Genomic DNA, 24,075 nt, shown 5'->3' with positions numbered 1-24,075 from the left:
AATTAAATTGATCTCTTGAGGCTTTCTACATATTTGGTCTTTTCTTGTCTGACTTCAGCTAACATCAGCATCTCCTCTGTATTTTATCAGAACACTCAATAAGAAACAGACGTTCAATGTATTTTTTTGTCAGGGTTTTAGACACTAATCTTCAATTAAATAATGCTAAGTAGAGAGTTCCATGTTAAAAGAGCTTCTCCTAAAATCCCAGTATGAAATCCTATGTTTCAACATTTCACCGGTCCTCAGAGAATGAGAATCCAAATTCCACAGCTGAAAGGGACTTTTGAGTTCCTCTGGAGAAGCTGCCTCATTACAGATAAGCCAACAAAGATGACATAACTTGATGGTAGTCAAACACCTTGTTAGAGAAGAATCAGGATTCAAATCCAGGCCTTCTGACTCATAAAATAATAACATCTTTTTAAAAATTAGAAACATGGAGACGATTTGGCCCAACTTCTTCTACTCCTGTTATTTCTTTTACTATGTATCTAAAACTTGGTCAGCCAGCCTTGGGCTTTAAATCTAGAGCTTTTTCTAGGAAATCAGGGCCTTCTCGTCAGAACATATTGACTTTTCGAGGCAGGAAGGATATAAATATGAACCCAAGAAAAGGAATCTGCAATTTATCCAGCAGTATCAATTGATGTAAATACTTTATATGCCATTCTCAGGGGAGGCAAATAAGCATTTCATTTATTCATTATCTTCTATCATGTAAAATAACTAGAGATCAGAGTTCTTTGAAAAAGATGGTTATTAAAAAAAATCTTGAATTTTAAAATACCTCCCCTTTTTATCAGCATCACATGGTAAATATGTGTCACTCTGTGGAACTAGAAATAAAGTTTTCTCCATGAAGATCCTGGCAAGAGAAATTCTTTCCTACTGAAGCTCCTGGTCACAAATTAATTTGAGAAATGCCCTTCAATTAATCCCTTAAGACGTCATTTTATCTCTGATCCTAAGGAACCAGCTGAAGAATATGAGAAGAGAGTGTTGTTTTCAAGTCCACTTAAACCTCTTGAAACTTCTCTAGGAGAAATGCCAATTCCTGGGGCACCTGGGTGGTTCAGCTGAGTGTCTGCCTGCAGCTCAGGTAATGATCCCAGAGTCCTGGGATCGAGTCCCACATCAGGCACCCACTTCTACCTCTCCCTCTGCCTGCTGCTCCCCCTATTTGTGCCACCAAATAAAAAATATCTATTAAAAAAAGAAATAAAGAAATGCCAGTTCCTAGTTCCCATGCTGCTGCTGGAAATGGTGGTTACATTGAACACTGATGAGCCTCCATTTTGTGTTAAGAATGTTTGCTCTTGTAAATGAGTTTAAATCATCCTCTCTTCTTTCACCAAGAAAGCTAGTTCCACACTTTCTTAGGTCCCACCAGATCCCCTGTGATTCCAGTCTTGTCTCATCCCACTAGGACTAGATCATCTTTGTTTGCTCTGCTCATCTTTCAGTAGGGTTATGGAAGCAAGAGCCAGTAGCATAGGTTCAACAAAGACCTTCTCCATTCTTTCCAGGCCCACGTTTGTGAATGATAGCATTTCTTCATGGAGAAAATGACCATGGGTAAACAATATTTTTTTCTCCTGGATTTTCAATGACTAATCTTTGAGGATGAAAGAAAATAACACATCTGACAACTGAGTAGAATATTTAAAATCAAGACTTTCTCAGAATAGTTAAACTCTGTGATCACTATACCAACCTGTAAAGCTTTCTTCTGCCCTCGAACCTATGACATCAGTGCCATCCTTTCTGAATCATACATTGCTGTGCCTTGAAGGCAGAGGTTACAGCTGGTCATCCTGTGGTTTCCTTCATTTAACCCTAAGCAATTTGTGATGTTTTGATTTTATTTTGCTCCCAGTTCTGCTGTCACAATCATAGAGAGATAACAAATGGGGATCTCCAGCCCATCTGTCCTGTCATGTAATGGCATGCCTCTGCCAGAGAACATGAATATTTCACCACCAGCTAGAGCTAGGAAAGCCATAAATATTACACAACCTCAACCAGGATGTCTTGTGAGGGACTGCTCTGTTCTTCTGTTGGAGAATAGTTCATAGTGTATGCTATTCTCCTGGAAAACAGCTCCCTATTAGATCCCTAATGGAAGTCAGAAAATTATAATGGTGCCTCATGTCCTGAAGTTGGTTTTCTTAGCCAAAGCAGCATTGAGCTCATAGGCTTTATCATATACTCCCATATACTCTATATATGTCTCCCATATACTCTATAATGCCCACTGCACATGCGTCTTAAGTGATCAGTAAGGGACTGAGCTGTGAGGAATGATAAAAACTGTAGATGGTCATCACATGCTCTTTCCCAGTGATTCCAGGTGAGACTCCATGTGTCAAGTATCTCAGTCCAGAGCTGTGTTTTCCTGGAGGTTAAAGATGATATTAACTCTTATAACAAAAAGAATGATAAGGTTGAGTCGCTTCTATGATTACAGAGACCTCTTTTTTAAGTTAGGAAGGACATCTGGTACAGAATGAAGGAATAATATAGGAGAATGGGGGTCAACAGAGCTTCTGTGAAAATGTAAAAATCCACTGGAGAGAAAAACATTCTCTACAAAGATATGGGGGCCTTGGTGATCAAGAACACAAGAGTCACAATTTAAGCACAGACCACCAATGATGGTGATAGCTCTTCTTGATCACTGACCATCCACTGTAAGCTAGGCATTGCCCCCAACATACAGAAACACAGGACACATGCCACGCATGCATGTGTCATCCAAATATCCAACACACTGTGATGTATAGCAGAAATAAGTGCTTACATTTCCTCTACTGGACTCTTGTTGGCTATCTAGGTAGAACGAGAACAATTTCTAAGACAACTGGAGTAGGGAAAAATCCTATTCTGTTCTCTATAAATTTGGGAATGAAGTTGAGTAGTAGAGTAAGCTGTCAGAACATTGTAATATTGATTCTGCCCTGTTTTAATTCCAGATCCTTGCTAGTTCTTATGAAGAAAAAATTAAAATATATTCTATCCAAATGTATAAAGCAATTATTTAATGTTGTAGGGACTACAAGGATTAAAGCAAGAGTCTTCAAGAAGTTCAGTTTATTAGGAAGATAAGACACAAAAATAACAATCTATTAAACACAGATTAAACACAGCGTGCTTTGTTTTATGAAGGATGTAAATTCACACAAGAACTTTGAGAATTTCTAGAAGATGAGGGGAAAGGAGAGAAGGTGTGGTGGAGGTGCCATTTGAGCTGGGCCTTTGGGACTTTCAGAGGCAGAGATATGAAGATAAATCCATTAACAGATTAAGCATAAGGAATCATCAAACAAATGCTCTGAAGGTAAGGAAGCCCAGGGTATGTTCAAACAAAAGTAAGTAGTTGAGTATTACAGAAGGATTGGATCCATGAGGTGGACAGTTACAGACACACTGGAAATATGGACCTCCCCAGCTCATGAAAATCACTTGCTGTTTAGCTGAGAATTCTGGATTTAAACCCTGGGGAACCACTGAAGGTTTTTAAGCACAGAAATATCTTCATAACTGCCCCAGGAATATATAGATGATGAGTCATGTTGGAATAGATATAAGTGATAGTTGGGCAAGAAGATGGAAAATTCTCTTGTTGAATTAGGGTCCAGGCCAAGGATGAAAACACATGAAACCTGTAGAAAGCTGCTCACTGGGGAAAAGCACAGTAGTGCCAGAGTTCACAGATGGCCCTTGGGGAGAGAGTCAGCTGCACAGAAGTGATGAAGGTGTAAGATTAAAAGATTGTGGCCAAAGGAGTACTTTTACTCCCAATCACTTAGGGCTGAAATTGTTCTGAGAAATGCTGATATCTGAAGTATCGCTGGTCTGATGGTTGAAGAGCCAGAATAGAGATAAAGATCCCTAAAGTTGGGGAAGTTTTGTGAGGCCATAAACATGAGTATTGACATCTTGGAGGATAGGATGCAAAGGTCAATAAAACAGAAGCTAAAATCACTATGTAAGATGAGGAATATTGTGGAAGTTAATAGATGTAGACAGAGAAAATGGTATAAGTAGTTTACCCTCAAAACAAGAGAGTCTATAGAGTGGTAGTAGCAGAAAAATGATCTATAAATGACAGTGGGAAGTATGATGATACACACACAAAAAAAAAAAAAAAAATAAAAAACTGAGAACATTGATCACATCTAGGGAGAGAAACCTGTTGACTGGGAACCAGGAGAGAAAGAGACTTCACTGGCTACCTGCTGAATCTTGAGGTTTAAAACATAAAAAGGTGCTACCTTTTCTATTTCATTAATGTAATTTTATGTGTACATTGACCTTAGCATTTCTTCTCATGAAAGGGTAAGGAGAAGTGGCTTCAAACTGACAAGTGCTTGAGGGTAATGGGATTAACAAGGAAAATTTGGTTTCCTTGAGGCAGAGATATGGAAGGAGGGAATGACTCATGGTGAAAAGCCAAAACTACCAAACTGCGTATTAGGATTCCAACATGTAAATTTTAGGAGGACACAAACATTCAGAACACAGCACTCATTTTGTTCAGATTGTGGAAGTGCAATGAGATCACACATACATAAGTCAATCCAGTGCGTGGTATATGGCAGTTGCTCAATAAATCCGGTGGGGGAGGGGTGACAGTGGTGGAGTTGGCAGAAATGATGAAAGTGATGGAAGTTAGGGGCGGTGGGAGAGGTGGAGGTCATAGGGGTGATAGTGTAGAGATGGTGGTGAAGATAGGAATGGGGTGGGTAGTGATAGCAGAGATGATGATGACAACGGTGACAGTGGAGGCGGTGCTAGTGGATGGAGGTGGACATGGTAGAGGTGGTGATGCTGGAAGAGATGATGGTGAGGCAGGAGTGGTGACGGCAGCAGCTTTCACTGTAACAGTCATCCTCCTCTCATAATTCACGTACCAACCACGGCTACCACAGTAGTATTTTACCAGAATGGTTACTTATGAGTATCCTATCAACAGGGATGTTCTATCCATTAGCACTTCTAAAGAGCAATAGTATAAGATATGGGAACAGTGCTCTAATGGAATGCAGAGATCACTAAGTACAACTGAAATGCAAATAACGAAAATGCTGTGGACTGAGGGCCAGAACAGAGACAGCAGAATGCTAAAGGAAGGCCAGAGAGGAAGAGATTGTGCCTGAAGAGTTTGGGAAGGCTCCACTGTGAAAGGCAGTGAGTTGATTCCGGAAAGTGGCAAGAAACTTCGCATGGAAAATGGTTTCCAGGCAAGAAGGCAGCACATGCAGAGGAGTGGGAGCACAGAAGTCTGTGGTGTGTGAAGGAAAGAGTGAAGCCAAAGACTAGGTAGGGTACATGGAGGAAGTAATGGAAGAAGAGGCTGGATCTACACTGAGAGGGGCCTTGAATTTGATGCTTTGAGCAACAGAGCCATTAACTGTTTTTTAGGTAAGGAAGTCACATTTAGGGAGAAAGAATTAAAGAGGGCAAAGACTGAAGACGGGCCAGTTGGAATACAAAAGAAAGGGTCCAGACTAGAGGACAGAAGGGCTTGCCCAGCCTGGCACTGAGGGTAGGTAGAGGAGAACAGGTGTGAGGACAGGAACTATAGGAAAAGGAGTGAGCTTGGCTAAAGTTCTTCCCAGCTTCTCTGCATTTAATGTGCCCTGATGTAAGTGATGTGCTTGCCACAGTATCCGAAGCAGCTGAAATTGAGCCAAGAATGAGAGAGAATACAGTGACATTAAAGGAAGACAGAATAAGAATTAGAACTTGGTAGCAAGTGGTCTCTAAAAGTCTTAAACACTCCCTAATTCTCATTAACCTTTAAAGAAGAGAAATGAAGAAAAAGAAATGTCAAATTCTTTCTAGTGTGTGTGTTTCTCCAATCAGCAATTGAATAACTAAAGATTAGTGACCATGTTTCCCATTAAAAAAAAAACAAACTCTGATAAAAATCTGGAATCCTCATAACTGATTTTTAATGGGGAGAAAAAATGGAACGTTAACTTTCCAAAGCTACTTTCTGAATGTCACTGTTCTCTTTTCAATAATGCTTTTATTTTTCCTGAACAAAAATGTGTCTCATTGTAGAAAATTCTTTAGAAAAAATGTCATGAAATTCATAAATAACATGAATTATGCAGGACCTGTTGGCAATTGAAAGGGTCTGGCTTCTCTTCTAAATGAAATGGGAACCATTTCTAAGTTTTAGTGAATGGGTTACATGATCTTGGTTTTTAAAGAATTATTCATGTTGCTCTGTTGGGATTAGACTATATGAGGACAAGGGTTAAATCATCTATGATTATTTCTTTAAAATAGATTTTTAAAAGGACGCCTGGGTGGCTCAGTCAGTTAAGCCTCTGCCTTCCACTCAGGTCAAAATCTCAGCAGCCTGAGATGAAGCCCCACATTGGGCTCCCCACTTGAGTCTGCTTCTCCCTCCCAAAAAATAAAAACAACAGATTTTTTTTTAAAATGAAAAGTGGTGGGATGCCTGGCTGGCTCCATTGGTGGATCATGCGACTCTCGATCTCAGAGTTGTCAGTTCGAGCCCCACATTGGATGTAGAGATTACTCAGAAATAAAATCTTTTTAAAAAATAGATAGATATAAATAAATCAACAAATTAAAATGGAAAGTGGAACCACTTCATCAAGATGGTATTTGCTTAGAATTTCCTACAAAGAATATTCCCATCAGTTATGCATGAGTATGTGTGGGAGAAAATAACTGTTTAGAAAGTTAGCTCCTGGGAAGGCCAAGTTCAAAATCTGTTTTCTACCTCTATATAAAAACAAAACAAAACAACAACAACAAAAAAAAAAAAAACCTGGCTTTATTTCAGACTTAAGTAATCAACTTTCAAAAAATGGTTATCGTTTCTGCTGAAGTACAGCCACGAAGCAGGAAATCATCAACTGCCAATTTAAGAGTGAAGAGAATCAAGAATCCCTTTCCTTATTTAGCAAGGCATTTACTGAGTACCTACTGTATGCCAAGCATGGGCACTGTCCCTGAGGACATAGCAGGAACACTAACCCAGGCTCTGCCCCAACTTCAAGGAGCAGAGAACTGAGACTTATTTTTTGAACACTTATGCATATAATTGTTTATCATGGTTACAAGTGCTATAAAGAGAGAAATAAGGGTGTGTGAGGATCCTAGGGAAACCATGAAATTGGCAAACAGGGAAAATACACTGCCCCTTCCGTAAGGAACTCTTTCTTTAACTCCTGATAAGGGAATGGCAAAGCACAACGACCAGAAGAATGAATGAGAAGGAAAAGTTAACTGAAAGAAGTTAGTGTGGTTGCAGCAGCAGAGATTGGCGAGAGGGAGAGGGAGGCTCAGGGCGTGGGAGTGGTCTAAGACAAAACAAGAAATAATAAGTGTCCAGGTAGCCCAAAAAGCTATATGCCACAGGAAGGGTTTTGAAAATTTTGCAACAGAAGGCTGTTAAATGGTTTCAGCCAAAGGTCAAGCCGATTAACCTATTCAAATGCTCTTTTTCTTCTTTAAGTAAAATTGACATAAGGCAGTATATTAGTTTCAGGTACACATTGTAATGATTCAATATTTGTATATATGGCAAAATGATCACCACAGTAAGTCTAGTTAACATCTGTCACCATACAAAGATATTCTTAATAAAGTAAGCTAAAATAAAACTAATAGAGGGGATTTGATTTCAATGTGCTTAGTAATGGAAAAGTTAACATTAGATGACTTATCAACCAAATATCAACCATTTCACTTACCTGATAGGTGTCAAGTGTTAATTTCAGGATATGGCTAATACAAGCATGGATAATCAAAACTGTTATTTACATTTAGAGACACTGAAATAGAAATTACTTAGAAATTTCTCAGAAATATAACACAATGATAGGCTTGATTGCATTTGTAAAAAATAACCTTGCATTTTTGCTTTAGGCTTAAAGAATGACAATCAACATTTTTGAGAATCATTTTCCAAATGAAAAGGAAAACTCTGACATGAATTTGCTTCTGCAGGGTGGATACTGCACTCACGTAAAGATTTAGCTGACAACTAGCAAGAAGAATTTGGGAAATAAATGGGAGAAACAGCTGTCCAGGAAGGTATCAGTTGCCAGGTTTGTTTGGAATGCAGTGGAATTCCCAGGCCTAAGTGTGCTCTGCCAGCTTCATTTAGCTCATTGATGATTGCATGCCTTTTGAAAACCACATTAGAGTGCCCCATTTTCTAAGTCTCATCTCCTCTTGAAAAGGAATATATATTTCCGGGCTCCCACAGGATGCATAATTTTGTACCATTGTTAGTGATTATTACCACCATTTATTTTCCTAGTCATCCACCCATTCCACTTAGTGTAAGTCTAAATATGCCTCGCACACGTTTAAAAACGCCATTTCTGGTTATACTTCAAAAGGCAGAAGTTGGTCAAAATAGTCTCACTCCAATGATCTTTTCCAACAATAAAAAGTTTTTAGCTACTTAACAGTGTTTACTTCTTACATCATATATATATATATATATGGTTACGAAAATGCAGTGTGAAATAAAATAAATATAGGGGCACCTGGGTGGCTTAGTGGGTTAGGCCTCTGCCTTCGGCTCAGGTCATGATCTCAGGGTCCTGGGATCGAGCCCCGCATCGGGCTCTCTGCTCAGCGGGGAGCCTGCTTCCCCCCCCACTTCTCTCTGCCTGCCTCTGCCTACTTGTGATCTCTCTCTCTGTCAAATAAGTAAATAAAATCTTTTTTAAAAAAAGAAAGAAAGAAAATAAATATATAAAGATTGTGGTTGTACAAGACAGCGAATATTTTTATTTAGCAAATACTTATCTAGCACCTGTATTTGAGCTATTGTTCAAAGATGCTGTACAAATATGAACACAATAAATATTATACAGGGCATTCTATTTCTGATTTATGACAGACTTAAATTTACCGTCAACTCCTTAAAACTGAAGATGTTCTGTTATAAGGCACCAAGCTAGTTCTATAGACCTGAATAGAGATATAGCACAGTGGAGTCCAATATTTGGTCAAAGCCATGTTGGAATGTGTTGAGGAGGGAGAACTTTTTCCCTACCCTCTTGTGTTTCCTTACTGAGGCCTGCAAATTAAATTTACAAAAGGCAGATTAGCAAGAGAAAAGACAAATATTTATTCATATACATGTTTGTAGAAAAATATGACTCAAGGAGGCAGTTAGAATTTGAGGCTTATATACTATCTTAATAGGAGAAGGAAGGCTCTTACAAATGACTCTTTTGTTTTTTTTTTTTAGAGAGACCACACACCCAAATGTGCACTCAGAGTGGGGAGGGGCAGAGGGTGAGGGAGACAGATTAAGCAGACTCCAGGATCAACATGGGGTGGATGCGGGCTATATCTTACAACCCTGAGATGATCACCTGAGCCAAATCAAGAGTTGGATGCTTAACTGACTGAGCCACAAAGGCACCCCCACAAATGACTTAAGAAAGATAAATGAGCTCTTAGGAGACTAGTGAGGCATGTGATAAGTTTCATGATAATGTCTGCTTAAATATGGTGACACTCCTACTCTCTAGTGACAAGAATCAATCCTTCCTGGTTGCAGAAACTCCTGGGAAATGGATTTGTGACCACTGAGTTCTTTTAGGAGTCTCTGCTTTTAGGTAGGTAAGGAAATTCGGGGGGGAAAGCCTATTTCCAAATGCTATCAGCTTAAAATAATTATAAGCCACTTTGTAGTATTCTGGACACCTTCAAAAGGAACTTAGGGCCAAAGAGGACTGTCTTTGATCACCCTTGCTGGTGGACATTCAGGCTCTGGGCTAGCCTTGAGGATAGAGCTCTCCATGGGAATAGGACAGGATGGACGCTTTCAGGTTCCAACAGACTCTCAGGGGTCTGAAGTGTCAGAGATATGCTTAATTCCAACTCTGCACTGAGGCTAGCCTCAGAGACAAGACGAGCACTAGAGAAGTCCCACTACCTAGAACATTTCCTCATATATAGGGATTTTTAGTAATGTCTCATAGAATAGACTTGACCAGAATAGACTGGCTTAATTTCTACACCCCACCCCACCATAGTGGGAAAACTCATATGGTCCTCCTCAACAACAAACACACTTTACCAGATACCAGACACTACATACTATTAATGGCATCCTCATTTTGAGATAACAAACACACAACAAAGTATAGTAAGTTTTCCAAGGTCAAACAGCTGGTTGGTGGCTCAGCTGATATTTGTACCTATTCAATTTGACTCCAAAATTCAAACTCTTAACAACCAAGTTCTACTGCACTAGCCTTCTTCCTCAAAAAGTTTTATTTTAACTGAACAAAAGTATAAAAATGGCTTGAAGAAGCTTTTATTTAAAGTATTAATGTGACAATATCATAACCTAAAAACTGCTAATAATACCAACCTCCTGACCCATCCTAGTGCAATAGAGTCTTCAGATCTGGCCATTTCTCCTGACATGAGATACTATCTAAAGCAGAGTAACATTGTGTGCATTATACATAGGGGAGCCTGACACCTGACTCACAGTGTCGGCTTCTTCAGGGTCGGCCCCTCCCTCAATACACGTAATCTGCCTCAGACCCCAATGCTTCTGGCTCATTGTCACTTGGCTCAGGGTTGATGGCCTTGGCCAACATGTCACAGTATCCTCAAGCACAGCACTCTGAAGCTTGACACTGTCCTAAAAATATCTGCCCCAGTGAAATCTGTAAGTACAGTGGTAATAACTGATACACTCATGATTTCTCTAGAGTAGAGCTTCATTTGGGGAAGAGATGGAAGTTAAAGTTTGAATAGTTTTAGAACAGATTAGATAGAATAGAATAGTATAGATTCCTATAACTAGATACTCCCAGCTTTAGGTTATTCTTACCACTCTCCCCCATAGTCGGATGTGGCACCTGCACAGTTTCAGGGGCTTTGGACACTCCAAGTCCCATCTAGGGACCATGTTCTCCTGCCTTGGGTTCTGTTACCACACTGACTATCAGTTGCTATTGATTTAGCAGTGTATTCCATCCCTTTGTGAACAGCACTGTTAGAGGCAAGCAGAACATTTTTACTGACACATGCTGTCTGCCAGGCACCACCTTAGTCATAGTGGATACAAAAATAAGTGAGGTCTAATTCTCACTTTCAAGTTTCCATCAGAGAAGCATGAAGGCAGAGAGGCATGACATTTGAGGTGTGGCCAGTATGCCAAGGAGAAGTCAGGAAAGGCTTTATAGCACAGCAAATATTTGCGTTGTTTCTGGAGAATGGGTAGGTGTAAAGCAGCCTGCTCACAGGACCATTTGTGTACTAAAATCGGCAGATTTCGGATGTGTTCAATTTCTCTTAAGAGCTACCGAAAACCTCCGGAGATTCCACTGAGGGTGGAGAAGAAAAGAACATATTTTCACATGTTCACTCCACGTCTGTCAAACCATGTCTACATCTGAGGGTTAAAACTCTATTCTCCGACCCGAGATAAGCCTGGAAGCCGCATCCTGCCACAGACCGCATTCTCCGGGCTTTCTCTGCGATGGCGCAACTAGAGCGCGCAAACGCCAGGGGGCAATGCAGTTTCACCAAAACTCCTAGGAACGGGTCCAGGTTTCGTTTTTTGTTTTTGTTTTTTTCAGGTTTCGTTTTGACTAAGAAAGTTTACAGCATCCTGATGCAAAGGTGGAAACCCTTAATAAAAACAGTTCTACTAAGAAAAAAAAAGTTTATATATTCTTACTTTAAAAGATTCCCAAATTGCCATCCAAATCGCCTTTCAGCATTTGTCCACAGCTGAACGTCTGGCAATATTATTTGCAAAAGAATTACTTTCATTTTTTTTCTCAGTATAGCTGTCTGATTTTCCCAGTCCTCTGCGTAAGAAACGGTTACTCTAGCCATCCCCTTGCTAGCCGGAGTCACACTGGTCGGACTCTGTTTCGCCCTCTGCCCAACCGTGGGCTCTCCTCCCTCCGCGCCCACTCAGCGCATCCAGCTGCCTCTTTGGCTGGCGCTGCAGCTCCCTTTAAGGTAATTCCAGTCCGGGCCTGTGTTTTGTTTCCAGCTCGGCAGCCGCCAGGTGTCTGCCCTCCCTTAACCCCCAAGGATGAGAGATCAAAGGTGTGCCTACATCTGCCTCCTGACCAGCTCTTTAATCTGTTACATGTTCAAAAGGGACAAGTGCTGTATTATGCACTTAGGGAGGGAGGACGAATCAGAGAAGTGGAAAGGGGCAGAGTCCAAGAGTTTGTGAACTCAGTAAGAGGATGTGGAACATGTCTGTCTACATTGTAGCCCTGCCATGTGGGAGTGTTTTCTTTTAAAAAGACCAAAAATATTACGGGCAAATGGAGACCCCCGATTCCCTGACTGGAGCCCTACTAAACCGGTTTAATGATAGTACACGGACCCATGTGAGACCAGCATTAAAAGACATCTAACAAGGCAAAGGAAAATACTTTTTTTTTTTTTTAAAGATTTTATTTATTTATTTGACAGAGAGAAATCACAAGTAGATGGAGAGGCAGGCAGAGAGAGAGAGAGGGAAGCAGGCTCCCTGCTGAGCAGAGAGCCGGATGCGGGACTCGATCCCAGGACACTGAGATCATGACCTGAGCCGAAGGCAGCGGCTCAACCCACTGAGCCACCCAGGCGCCCCAAAGGAAAATACTTTTTAAATTATGAAATGGAGGGTGCCTGGGTGGCTCAGTGGGTTAAGCCGCTGCCTTCGGCTCAGGTCATGATCTCAGGGTCCTGGGATAGAGGCCCGCATCGGGCTCTCTGCTCAGCAGGGAGCCTGCTTCCTCCTCTCTCTCTGCCTGCCTCTCTGCCTGCTTGTGATCTCTCTCTGTCAAATAAATAAATAAAATCTTTAAAAATAAATAAGTAAATAAATTATGAAATGGAAATTATACGGACATTTATAGCAACTTGGGCTTATTTCACTTCAGCAAAAAAGGACAGACTAAACACTTAAAAGAGATAAACTAAAAAATTTTGAGAAAGATTTTTTCCAATAGATCTTCTACTTTCCACACCCACAGGAGTAAACAAGAGGGGAAATGCATTTTTTAAAACAGGAGAAAGCAAATTCAGTATTAAGAAAACAATTCTGGGGGTGTCTGGGTGGCTCAGTGGGTTGGGCCCCTGCCTTCCGCCCAGGTCATGCTCTCAGGGTCCCCGATGAGTCCCGCATCGGGCTCTCTGCTTGGCAAGGAGCCTGCTTCCTCCTCTCTCTCTGCCTGCCTCTCTGCCTACTTGTGATCTCTGTCAAATAAATAAATAAAATCTTTAAAAAAAAAAACAAAACAAAACTATTTGGGAGCGCTGGTTATGGAGGGATAGGGCTCTTACCTAGACATGCAAGCTCACGCACGCAGGCGTTCCTTCGCCCAGGGTTTTGGTGTCAGGACAATCTAGTAAGAATTATGTCTCAACTTAAACTTGGGAATAATGTTGTAGCTAACTGGAGCACCCACGGCTTTCTTTAAATTCTTTGGAAAGAATTTCCACCAAGGACACAGAAGCGAGCAGGCACGGGTAGGTTTTCTCTCTCTATACGCCTGTGCCGCGCATGCCCAGAAGCAACCTTCCGCTCTTCCGCCTTTCCTTGACCTGGGCTTCCAAAAGCAACTGCAGCTGCTTGGGTTATACAGAAATGCCTTCACAAGATAGTCGCGAGGTAGTGGTGACTTAATAGTAAGTCACACTGTCCTTCCCCAGTTACAATGTCTTTGAATCAAATTTGTTCACAGTACGTGAGAGGGAAGAAAAGTGGCACAGGTATTAATGGCTAAGGGAAGAAGGGAGTCCTTATCAGCAGCATCAAATGTTTCATTCATCTACTTAGCAAATATTTGCTCAGCACTGCCTCCGGTCACACTGCTGGACTCCGGGAAATCAGTGATGATCAAAGAGCCTTGCTTTCTTTCTGTTCATAGAGTTTACCGTCTAGAGGTAGAGACTGGCATAAATGAAATACTCTCCGAGATCACTGTTCTCAAAGAAAGCAGCACAGTTCTTGTGGGAGAGTCTGCTTTAACAATGGAACTAATCTAGAGGGTCAGGGAGAACTTCTCTGAGAAAATCCTCATAAGCTAAGACCTGAGAGATCAAGAAGGGTGAGGGGGGACACATGTCACTATTCAGAGAGCTGAGAAGGTGGGGTGGCTGGTGGGGTAGCTGCGGAACACAAAGCTCAGGATGCAATACAGAGTAAGCTCAGAGGATTGAGGCACCTGTAACTGTTTCCTGCTCATAACATATTACCTCAACACACAGCATAACAGCTTAAAAACAGCTACTTTATTATACCCAAGATCTTATGGATCAAACCTCCTTCAGCTGGAGGTTGGGCTGGTCTAGACCCTCCAGGATAGCATTATTCATACACCTGGCACCTTGGCTTCTGTGGCTAGAAGTGTGGGCTCAGCTGAGACAGCTGACAACACATATAGGGGGCACCTCCAGCACTGCAGCTTTAAGACTTCTTACATCACAGTTCAGGGCCCCCAGGGATAGTGTCCAAGAGATAGGAAGTCTTAAATCCTGGGCCCAGACACTAGCAGATCACCATCTTCTATTAGCTGAAGCAGTCACAGAGCACCCCACCCCCAGATCAAAGAAAATGACAGAGATGTCACCTCTCAATAGGAGGCATTTCAAATAATTTGTGGACATTTTTAGTCAGCTACAGTCCATCCTCTGGACACAAATTATTTAGACTCTTCTTTTTTTTTTTTTTCCAATTTATTTATTTTCAGAAAAACAGTATTCATTATTTTTTCACCACACCCAGTGCTCCATGCAAGCTGTGCCCTCTATAATACCCACCACCTGGTACCCCAATCTCCCACCCCCCCGCCACTTCAAACCCCTCAGATTGTTTTTCAGAGTCCATAGTCTCTCATGGTTCATCTCCCCTTCCAATTTACCCAAAAGCACATACCCTCCCCAATGTCCATAACCCTACCCCCCTTCTCCCAACCCCCCTCCCCCCTAGACTCTTCTGTAAGGCAAAACAGACTCCTTCCAAAGCCCTCCAGAAATCGCATTACGGCATGAAGTTCAAGTTTGAGGTGCGGGTTCTTACCACTGAAATAAGGTTCAGGTATTGCTGAGGATCCTTGATCCTGTTCTCTAGAATACTTTTATCAATATGAAGACTTGTAAATGAAAATAAAAAGCTATCTGCTCCACGCACACCAGCATATACTGACGACACAGAGATGAGATCAGTGTAATGACCTCTCTCAGTCAGGAGTGGAAGAAGGAGGGACATGGAGTAATCTACTGGTCCGGAGCAATTCTGAAGTCCATATGTTGCCAGTTCCTTCACTGGGGGCCTGGTCCTGTTGCCCAGGGATGAATCTTTGCAGTTCTTATCTCCTCCTCCAAACTCTTGATTGCACCTTCCGAGTCATCTATCCTGTTTCCTTAACGTCTAGGTCAGCTCAGGTATTTTGCCATAACAAAATACCATAGACTGGGTGGCTCGAATAATAGATATTTATTCCTCACAGTTCTAGAGGCTGGAAAGTCTGAATCAGGGTGCCAGCATGGTCAGGTTCTGGTAAGAACTTTCTTCCTATCCTGAAGATAGCCTCCGAAAGGCCCCATTGCCAAACCCCATCACACTGAGGATTAGTTAGGGATTCAACATATGAATTTGGGGCAGGGGACAGGAATAGGGGACAAGACTCAGTCTATTGCACATAAGATGTCATTTGCAACTGATTAATTTTATCAGTCTAGTCCCTGCCCATAGATGCTTGGAGGCTTTAAAGATTCTCACTCTGAACTACCTCTGCCCATTTTTGTCCACACTGATGATGTATCCGCTAAACACTTCTCTTGATATCTTCATAGGCTTCCTATGAATCCTATTAGACATCACTCTATTAGACAAAACACATGCAGTTTTCCTCCAGACAGGCACTTCTCTGGCCTGGGCTCAGGGTGCTGTGGAACAACCTTTTTAGAAGACCTTTCATCTCTTCATAAGTTTTGAGGCACATGCTTAAATCTTTCTACAGTCATAAAAATGGGTCTTACAGCTATACCCCTGAGATGGTCCTCATCCTCAGTAAGTTTCATACTTTTGGAGCTTTTGCCATTGGAAAGGCTAAGATTATGAAGCCCTGTTATCTTTAAAAACAAACAAACAAACAAACAAGTCCTAGATCTATATTTCCTCTAAATTTTGCCTGAAAACTGAAGTCCCTTTCTTTTTTTAACACACTTTTTTTTTACCTGTACTTTATTATATGCAACTCTTGAAAAAAACTAACTAGCACTCTACATGTTTTTTCCTGGAAATCTTACTAAAAATCTACAAACTCATTAGGTATATGAGTTTATATATATCTAAATATATTATTTATTTTAGGTATGTTTTCTGTTTTTCCATGTTACTATAGGTCATAATGTTGCCAAACATCCCACCACTACATCAGATGACTTGACTTTCCTTCCAGTCTCCAAGGATACTGTTTTCCCTGTCCTCCCAGCTTCCACCAACAGTTTCCCCAGGGCATTCTAGCAACTTCCCTCATCTTACATTGTTTGTCAGAATGTCTACCATGGCCTCCATGCTCAGGACTTGTAACATGGTGTCTCAGGGTTCTCAGAGAGAGTGATCCAAGAGACAGGAAGAGACTGCCAGGTTCATGGGCCTGGGCACAGACAAAGAGAAACACAGTGAGAAAGGAAACACAAGCAGGGGGAGTGAGAAAGGGACAGACAGGCTTCCCTCTGAACAAGGAGCCCGATGCAGGGCTCCATGCAGGGCCCAATGCAGGGCTTGATGCAGGGGTTGATCCCAGGACCCTGGGATCATGACCTGAGCTGAAGACAGACACGTAACAACTGAGCCACCCAGGAAGTCTCATTTCCACTTTATTTTAAAGGTCACAGTAGTCACAGAGTTTGCCCAAATTCAAGAATAAGTGGGACACAACTTCTATTCCTTTGTGGGAGGTGAACGGAAGAATTTGTGGGCATTTTTATTCTGCCACGAGTAACCTCATGAAGGACTATGCAAGTCCTGTTAGGGCTTTCAATCTTGGACTGAAGAATAATGAAAAGTGGGGCGCCTGGGTGGCTCAGTGGGTTAATGCCTCTGCCTTTGGCTCAGGTCATGATCCCAGTGTCCTGGGACTGAACCCCGAATCAGGCTCTCTGCTCAGCTGGGAGCCTGCTTCCCTTCCTCTCTCTCTGCCTGCCTCTATGCCTCTTGTGATCTCCGTTAAATAAATAAAATCTTTAAAAAAAAAAAAAAGAATGAAAAGGCATTTAAGAATTTTAAAGGGTGAGGGGTATGACATAATTGGACTTGCCTTTGAAAAGACCACTCCAGCTACAGTATGAGAATGCATCGGAAAGAGGACATAAAAAACTGAATGGTCCTTTCTTGGTTCCTCTTTCTCGATCCCTATTATATTATACAGGTTCGTGTGAGCATTGCTATGGCAGCTTGCCCTAAGGTGATGACAGTAGAGATAAAAGAACTGCAAATTCTTGAGGTATTTGGATATAAAATCAATTAGTTGATATTTCCCAAAGACCATTTACAGCATAACCTTGACTCCAATTCGTTGATAAAATGACTTCTTGGGAATCTATTTAACAGTATAATCCTGAAACCTAAATATTACTGTAATTTATATATATTTACGCCACATGTCAATGTTCACTAGCCTGCACGAAGACCAGCCTCCAAGTAGAAATAGACAGTGGTCAATATAGTGAAATCTGAGCATTCTGCTCAACAGTATCCACAATTAAGACAACATGTTTAGTTACATTTGCAGGGATTGATAAAATTCTCTTTTTAGGATCTCAGGAAACACTTGGGAATGACCACTTATTCAATAGATAAATACTTGAGTATTTGCTCTACGCCAGGCATGGTTAGTCACGGGAGTTAAAGCAGCAAGCAAGACAAACCAGGTCTCTGCTCTCATTCTGCTTACACTTTAATGAGGCAGGGAGATATAAACAAGGAACCGAGTGATAAATCAGTGACATAATCCCAAGTAGGGATAACTGGCATGGAAGAAATAAGTAAGAGAGAGGGTCTACAGAGTTCTTACTGGGTCTGCTCTAAATACAAGAATCAAGGAAGGGCTCTCTGAGGGAGGGACAACTTGAAGTAAAATCTGAAGAGAAGGGGCTGTGCAGGAAGATCTAGCAGGTCAGGGGAAAGTACTCACCGCAGAGGGAGGCACCCCATGGGCAGAAAGGAATTAGCACTGCAGGGCACTAGGCACCAGGGAAAAGACCAAAGTGGCTAATGAATCTTGGAAAAGGGAGAAAGTCAGATGACATAACAAAATCAGCAGGAATATATGATATAGGGCATTGACAGGTTTAAAAATTTTATTACCAATCCGACAACAATGAGGTTTCACTGGAAGATTTGAGCGAGCCCTTGTCATTTACACTTCAGCATGGATTATTCTAACTTGACTCTCAAAAATTATTTTAAATCAACTGAAATTAGTAATTAGGTGAATTAGGTGAGAGAGGTAGGAAAGAGGGTGGAACAACTTTGGAATTGGGGAAGTGTTACTGAAAGCTTACCCGGGTAGTGATTCGCTCTGACTTGCAGAAAAACAATAGACATGGTCTGCACAAATCACCCACAAGATTAGGAATTTTGCTACATTAAGATGTCAAGTTGAGGGAAGAACAGTTAGCTTTCTTTTCCTTCTCTCTCTTTTTTTACACTTTATTTTCTAACACTTGCAGATGATGAAATTTTAAAGGGAAGGCTAGGGAGGAGTAGGGTCCACTGTGTGTCTATATACATATATGTATCTGTTATGGCTTACCCTGAATTCCAGGCAATGTCAATGTCAGCCAGTCACCAGATAACGTCTATCGTGTGTCCCGGAAGTCAACAGTGCTACATGTAGCTTTTCAGCATTGACATCAACCATTTCTTAAATATTCAAATTTTTAAAAATATTCATATTTTAAAATAAAATGTCTTCCCCTCATTCTACAATTTTTGTATAATATTAAAAGTGGCTATCTAATTAGATTTAGCTAATTCTATATTTTCACTACAACACAGTTATTTTGCAATATCTTTATAAAGGCCTGTCCTACTATAGGAAAAAGCCTCATTTGGGGTTTAAAAAAAAAATAGGAGATGTCTATATGGAGTTGATGATTCACTAATGTTTTTAAGATAATGTTAATAATTAGAGCTCTAAAATCAGATGTTAATTTTTTTAACTTATCTTTTTCTCCTTATTCAATAAAAGTATTACTGGGCTCTGGTCCACCACCACCCACAAATCCCATAAAAATTTGTTTTGATTTTCTTGTTCTACCAGCATAAAGCCTGATCAGAGCACCCTGATTAGAGCACACTGTTGTCCTTTTATCTCAATGGCAGTTGCTGACACCATGGTTATACACAAAAATAAATATGGCTAAAAAAAAATCACTATCATGAACTGATTTCCTGTATAAGAATCCTCCAGTTAAAAAAAAAAAAAAAAGACAGGATCATTGTTTAATAAACCAGTGACTCATACCTCTTGGCATAAGTGGGCTTGCCAAGTCCATTTAGGTTAAGTTCGTGGTTGACTGTCAGTGACTGTTATTTCCCGGGTGACCTATGGATAGTATGTATGACAGTTTTAAAAGGTTTGAAATTACTGGAAAAATAATAGCAAATGCTAAGCTTACTTACATGTACTTCATTCTGTTAAATTATTACCCCTTTTATGAATAGCTCAGGAAGTATTCTGAAGATCAAGATTTTCTTCTGTGGGCCTGAGTGGAAAGAAACATCAGTGGTGACAACGTTATGCTAAATTTGGTTCATACCAACTTGCAAGAGAAAATTCTTTTATTTTGGGGTGTTCTGTGAACCCATTATCAAACACAGCCACTGTTATAAAAGATATAAACTTATAATTAAATAAATTATGTTAAAAACAAAGATAATAAATACTTAAAACTCTCTCCTTTCTCATCATTTGACTACAGTTTACTTTCCATACTCTTGAGGTTGTTTATAACAACTGTACTTGCATGGTCAAAATACTACCTAATGGTATTGTTCCTTGCCCATCTCTTTTCAACACCACATTCCCTGACATCAGGCTGGTAGCCTGAAATAGGCCACGGTGGAAGTACTTACCTAGTGTTGAAGTTGAAAGAGTTTTAATGTAATGAAAATAATTTACATGACAGCGTGAAAAATAGTTCAGCAGTAAGCCACAGAAGAGATGTAGTGATAATTAAATTTATTGGGAAAAGAGCAGAGTGGGATGAAATGCAATGCATGATTTTGTCCAATAGTGATTGACTTGCTAGCTAGGAATACAAGAGTTGGACCAAACTCAACAAAAGCATTCTGCGTGAATCAATTGATTATACAGAACTTGAAATAAAGAGCATTGTGTATTTTATTATTTTTTTAGATTATGTATCATACATCATTTATATCAGTAAAAATCAGGAAAAACACACCTACATTTATATGCATACTTTTTGCCCTGGAGAGTCCCTTGTTAAACATTGACCAGACACTACTGGTTATGCAGGAAAGATGAAATTTGATAGGTAACTTAAAAGCAGCTTTTTCAGAAAGCTGTAGTGGAGGGCAAGTTTGTCTCTTTGTTAACAATCTGTTAAAATCAGTGTGTGTTCATGCTCATACCAATTTGGCTTATCAATTTTGAAGAGGGTTTTGTTTCCACTTTTCATTTGAGACTCCTCTGGTTGGAAAGAGAACCAGAATGTCAACGACATGAAACTGTAAATAGATACTGTTGTTCAGCCTAAAGTATCATGGCTATCACATAGGGTTTGGGGAATATTATTTATAACTATGACATACCAAAAAAGGGAATTTTTAATCAAATCATAGGGCCCAGTCTAATTTACCTCAATTAAGTGTTTAAATTCACTGAATTTAAATTTAAAGTCTTTAAATTCACTGAAAAGGCACATGAATATCCAGTCAAGAGTAATGTCTACTTGCTTCATGAACAATTTGACACGCTCAAGAAGCCCTTTTACTGACCTGCAGGGAGCGGGATCGCTGAACACATCTGACCAGTAAATGGCCTGTGGCCCAACCAGCTCAGAGAAGGAAGCTGCCAGATTACACCATGGTTTTTAACCACTTGTTATATATTTTGACAGCAACCCTGCCCCAGCATGTATCAAATGATCTCTATACATAGCATTAAATAGCAAGTACTAGCCACTGGTGTCCCATTGTGTGAAGTTTAATCAATTCACTATCCAGCATGATTTACTTACAGAAAGTCATTCAGACAGACTTGGCCTTTGTTTTACCCAAAAACGTGTCAGATGGCTTATTCAGCAAAAAACTCCCCCCAAATGGTTTTAGTGGGATTAATGAAGACATCATTTAGTCTAACAATGGACTGAAAATTACTTTATTCTCAAAGTTGATGTTTGTCTAGTTAAATCCTCAAAATACCAGCAAAAACTCTAGATCCAAAGCATGTGTGTGTTTTGAGAAGACGAGAAGAGGTCATTTGGGGCCATTATATAACTGCCACTTTTTGTTTTTATTCAAGGTGTCATAAAACTGAGTTCTGCAGTTGAAGGTACGTTTTCACAACCACAAAATCAATACTGTTCTGCTTAAAGGTTGCCTAGCGTGGCTTTGTAGCCAGAAAGCGTCTGTGGCAGCAGTGTGTGGTGCCTGTTCTAATTGCCAGCTGTCACCATTCCATCTGTGTCTCTCCTCGTTCTGGTCATTCAATGCCATGAGTCTCTCAGGCCTCCACCCGTGGCATGAACACTGACCCGAGAGGGCAGTCTTTAGGGGCGCGAACGTGTCTCGTTCTGTTTCCTGATGTGATTGCCTCAGATCCAAGGCTCTTTCCAGATCCCCTTGCTCTCTCCAGCAGCCTTATTTGAGGCTGGATGTAAAGTCTTTCCAGAAACCTTGCCCCCCCATTCTTTCAGCAGGACCTTCTCTACAGTGTTTTGGTCCCTCATCCCGTAGCCAACATGCTTGCCCAAGTCGGTGGGCATGGAGTTGTTCAAGCTCCCTGACGAGAACCCTAAGTGGTGAAGGCACTGACTGGCCTCAGATGCAGCTTTTTCCCAGGCAGTGTGATCCACCAGCACCCAGGAGGCACTGGGAGGACCAGCTTCTGTCGACGGTATTTGCATCATCCATATCTAGCAAGTGGCAATTCCCTTTAGCCGTGCATGCAGGAAGTGAAGAAGAAAGGGAAAGGGGGTTTAAGGAAAGAGGAGGATTGGTGTGGGAGAGGACAGCAGGATTTTGCTAACCCTCAAGAATGCTGAAAATACCCCATCATCTGAAATGATTAATTGGTTATTGGTATAATGTTGATATCCTTATCCTCATAGAAGCACACAGCACAAGTAGCGAACGTGTAATTTTCCCTTCTTGTGAGTCTCTGTGTTTGTTTTGGGTGTGTGTGTTCTCATTTATCGGGAGTCTGTCAGTCATGCTTCGAAGGTTCCTTCATCCCTACTTAATCAGGGGAGGCTCCTTGGAAGAGGTGGTGGGCTTTCAGGTGAGTCTTCACATTTAAAGGGAGATGTGGCTTGATGAATGAGCAATGCATGGAGGTGGGAAGTGGAAAAATGCCAGGGGGTAGGAGTGATGAGACCATCTGCTTAATTAAGCGCAGGGATTGGATGGGCTGGAGTCTGAAGACTGGGAGATGAGGGAGGAGCTCAGTCATGTGCCCACAGGACACCCAAAATGGGGAACTCTGTGCCTTCTGTAGACTTAGTACCATCCTATTTCACAAAGCAAAGTTGAAAAGGCAGCATTTCTGACATTCACAGTGGAAAGCATGCTGCTCTTTTCAAGTAAGCGAAGGACCAGGAAAAGGTACAGGCAGTGGTGTTTCCAGGTCAAGAAAGAGGAGCAAAATGATGTCACATTAAGCACAAGAGAGGGTTCCATGCCAGTTCCAGGCCTCTATGAGGCCAAGCAGGAGTCAAGTTTCCTCTGCATGGGAACATGGAGTCTTATCATGAGACTATCCAAAACTCTCCCAGCCTAACAAAACAGAGGAGACAGCAACAAAATCAGGCAGGTCCATGAAAATGGCCTTGTTCGAAGAAATTCCCAGTGGCAAATGAGCCACCGAGTTTCAGTTAATTATCTGTAGAATTCCAGATAACAGTTGGTCCACCCTGGGCAGTTTTGATGTTTTATCAAGAAATGGCTTTGAAGTCAGAGCTTTACGTTGCCTATTTGGCTTAAGCACTGTATTCCACTTGCAACAAAAGGATGGAAAGACAAAATAAATGTTTTAAAAAGCCAGGAGGCCATGAGAACATTAGATAATTTAAACTCTCATTCCGCTGGAACTACTGTTCCATTCTTCGTTGTGTTAGTGACTACTGTCACTGGGTGGCATGGCCTAGCTGAACCCCTCGAACAGGTTTGCTTTGTCCAGAGAATGAAGAGAGTCAGGAAAAACAAGAGCAAGAAGCAGAATGACTGCTAGGGCTTTTTCAGCAGCCTCCTTATCTCTGGGCCTCCCCTGAGCCCCTGGGGCTCACGGAAAGTGCGCTGGGGCAGCTGTGGGTATCAGAGGTCGGGCCCCCTTCAATTGCGGCTTGAGCATCTTTGGCGCAGCTTCTTGGCTGAGGGCTGTGGAAGCTTGAAGGCTTGGAAGCATGCTCTGTTTTAACTGTGTTAGGACACGTGTGCTCAGGGGGGCTGTCTGGAGCGCAGTCTTGGGTGGGGGGTGGGGTGCGCGTGTGCTCAACGCATGCATTCTTGGTGCATCTGGAATGTGAGATTTTTGACCAGCATGCTTAGTGGAATGCGTGTGAGACTATCTCTTGGTCCGACATCAAACCTCAGACAGCAATCCTTATGAATGCTTAGCTGATTACTGTACTTGCTATTTTCCATCTGTGGTATGAACTCGAGGCAGCTTCCTCCTGCTAATCATGTCAAAGAGTATGTAAATCAGTGGAGGGGATCCATGGCCAGAAATGAAACCTACCTTTTCTTTAAGAATGACTCTGTTTTGGGATTATCGTAGAACTCTAAAAATAGCATTATTTTAGGTAGCTTATCTCTTCTTTTTAAGGAAAAAC

General features: G+C 41.2%; 1 protein-coding gene across 6 annotated transcripts in view; it reads left to right on the top strand.

The window, feature by feature from the left end:
- The window catches only part of DLGAP1 (DLG associated protein 1), an 881,241-nt gene that overhangs the window by 748,249 nt on the left and 108,917 nt on the right, over positions 1 to 24,075 (top strand). For 4 of the 6 annotated variants that reach the window (XM_044243348.1, XM_044243347.1, XM_044243350.1 and 1 more), the window contains one exon: positions 21,549 to 21,578. The exons of the other annotated variants lie outside the window; for them this stretch is intronic. In XM_044243348.1, the coding sequence (XP_044099283.1) occupies positions 21,549 to 21,578 (30 nt within the window). The remainder of the gene's footprint in view (positions 1 to 21,548; positions 21,579 to 24,075) is intronic. 6 annotated transcript variants of the gene reach the window in all.

This window comes from Neovison vison, chromosome 3 (genome assembly GCF_020171115.1).
Source record: "Neovison vison isolate M4711 chromosome 3, ASM_NN_V1, whole genome shotgun sequence".
In the NCBI taxonomy this organism is placed as follows: Eukaryota; Metazoa; Chordata; class Mammalia; order Carnivora; family Mustelidae; genus Neogale; species Neogale vison.
This window is presented reverse-complemented; position numbering and strand designations above follow the sequence as displayed.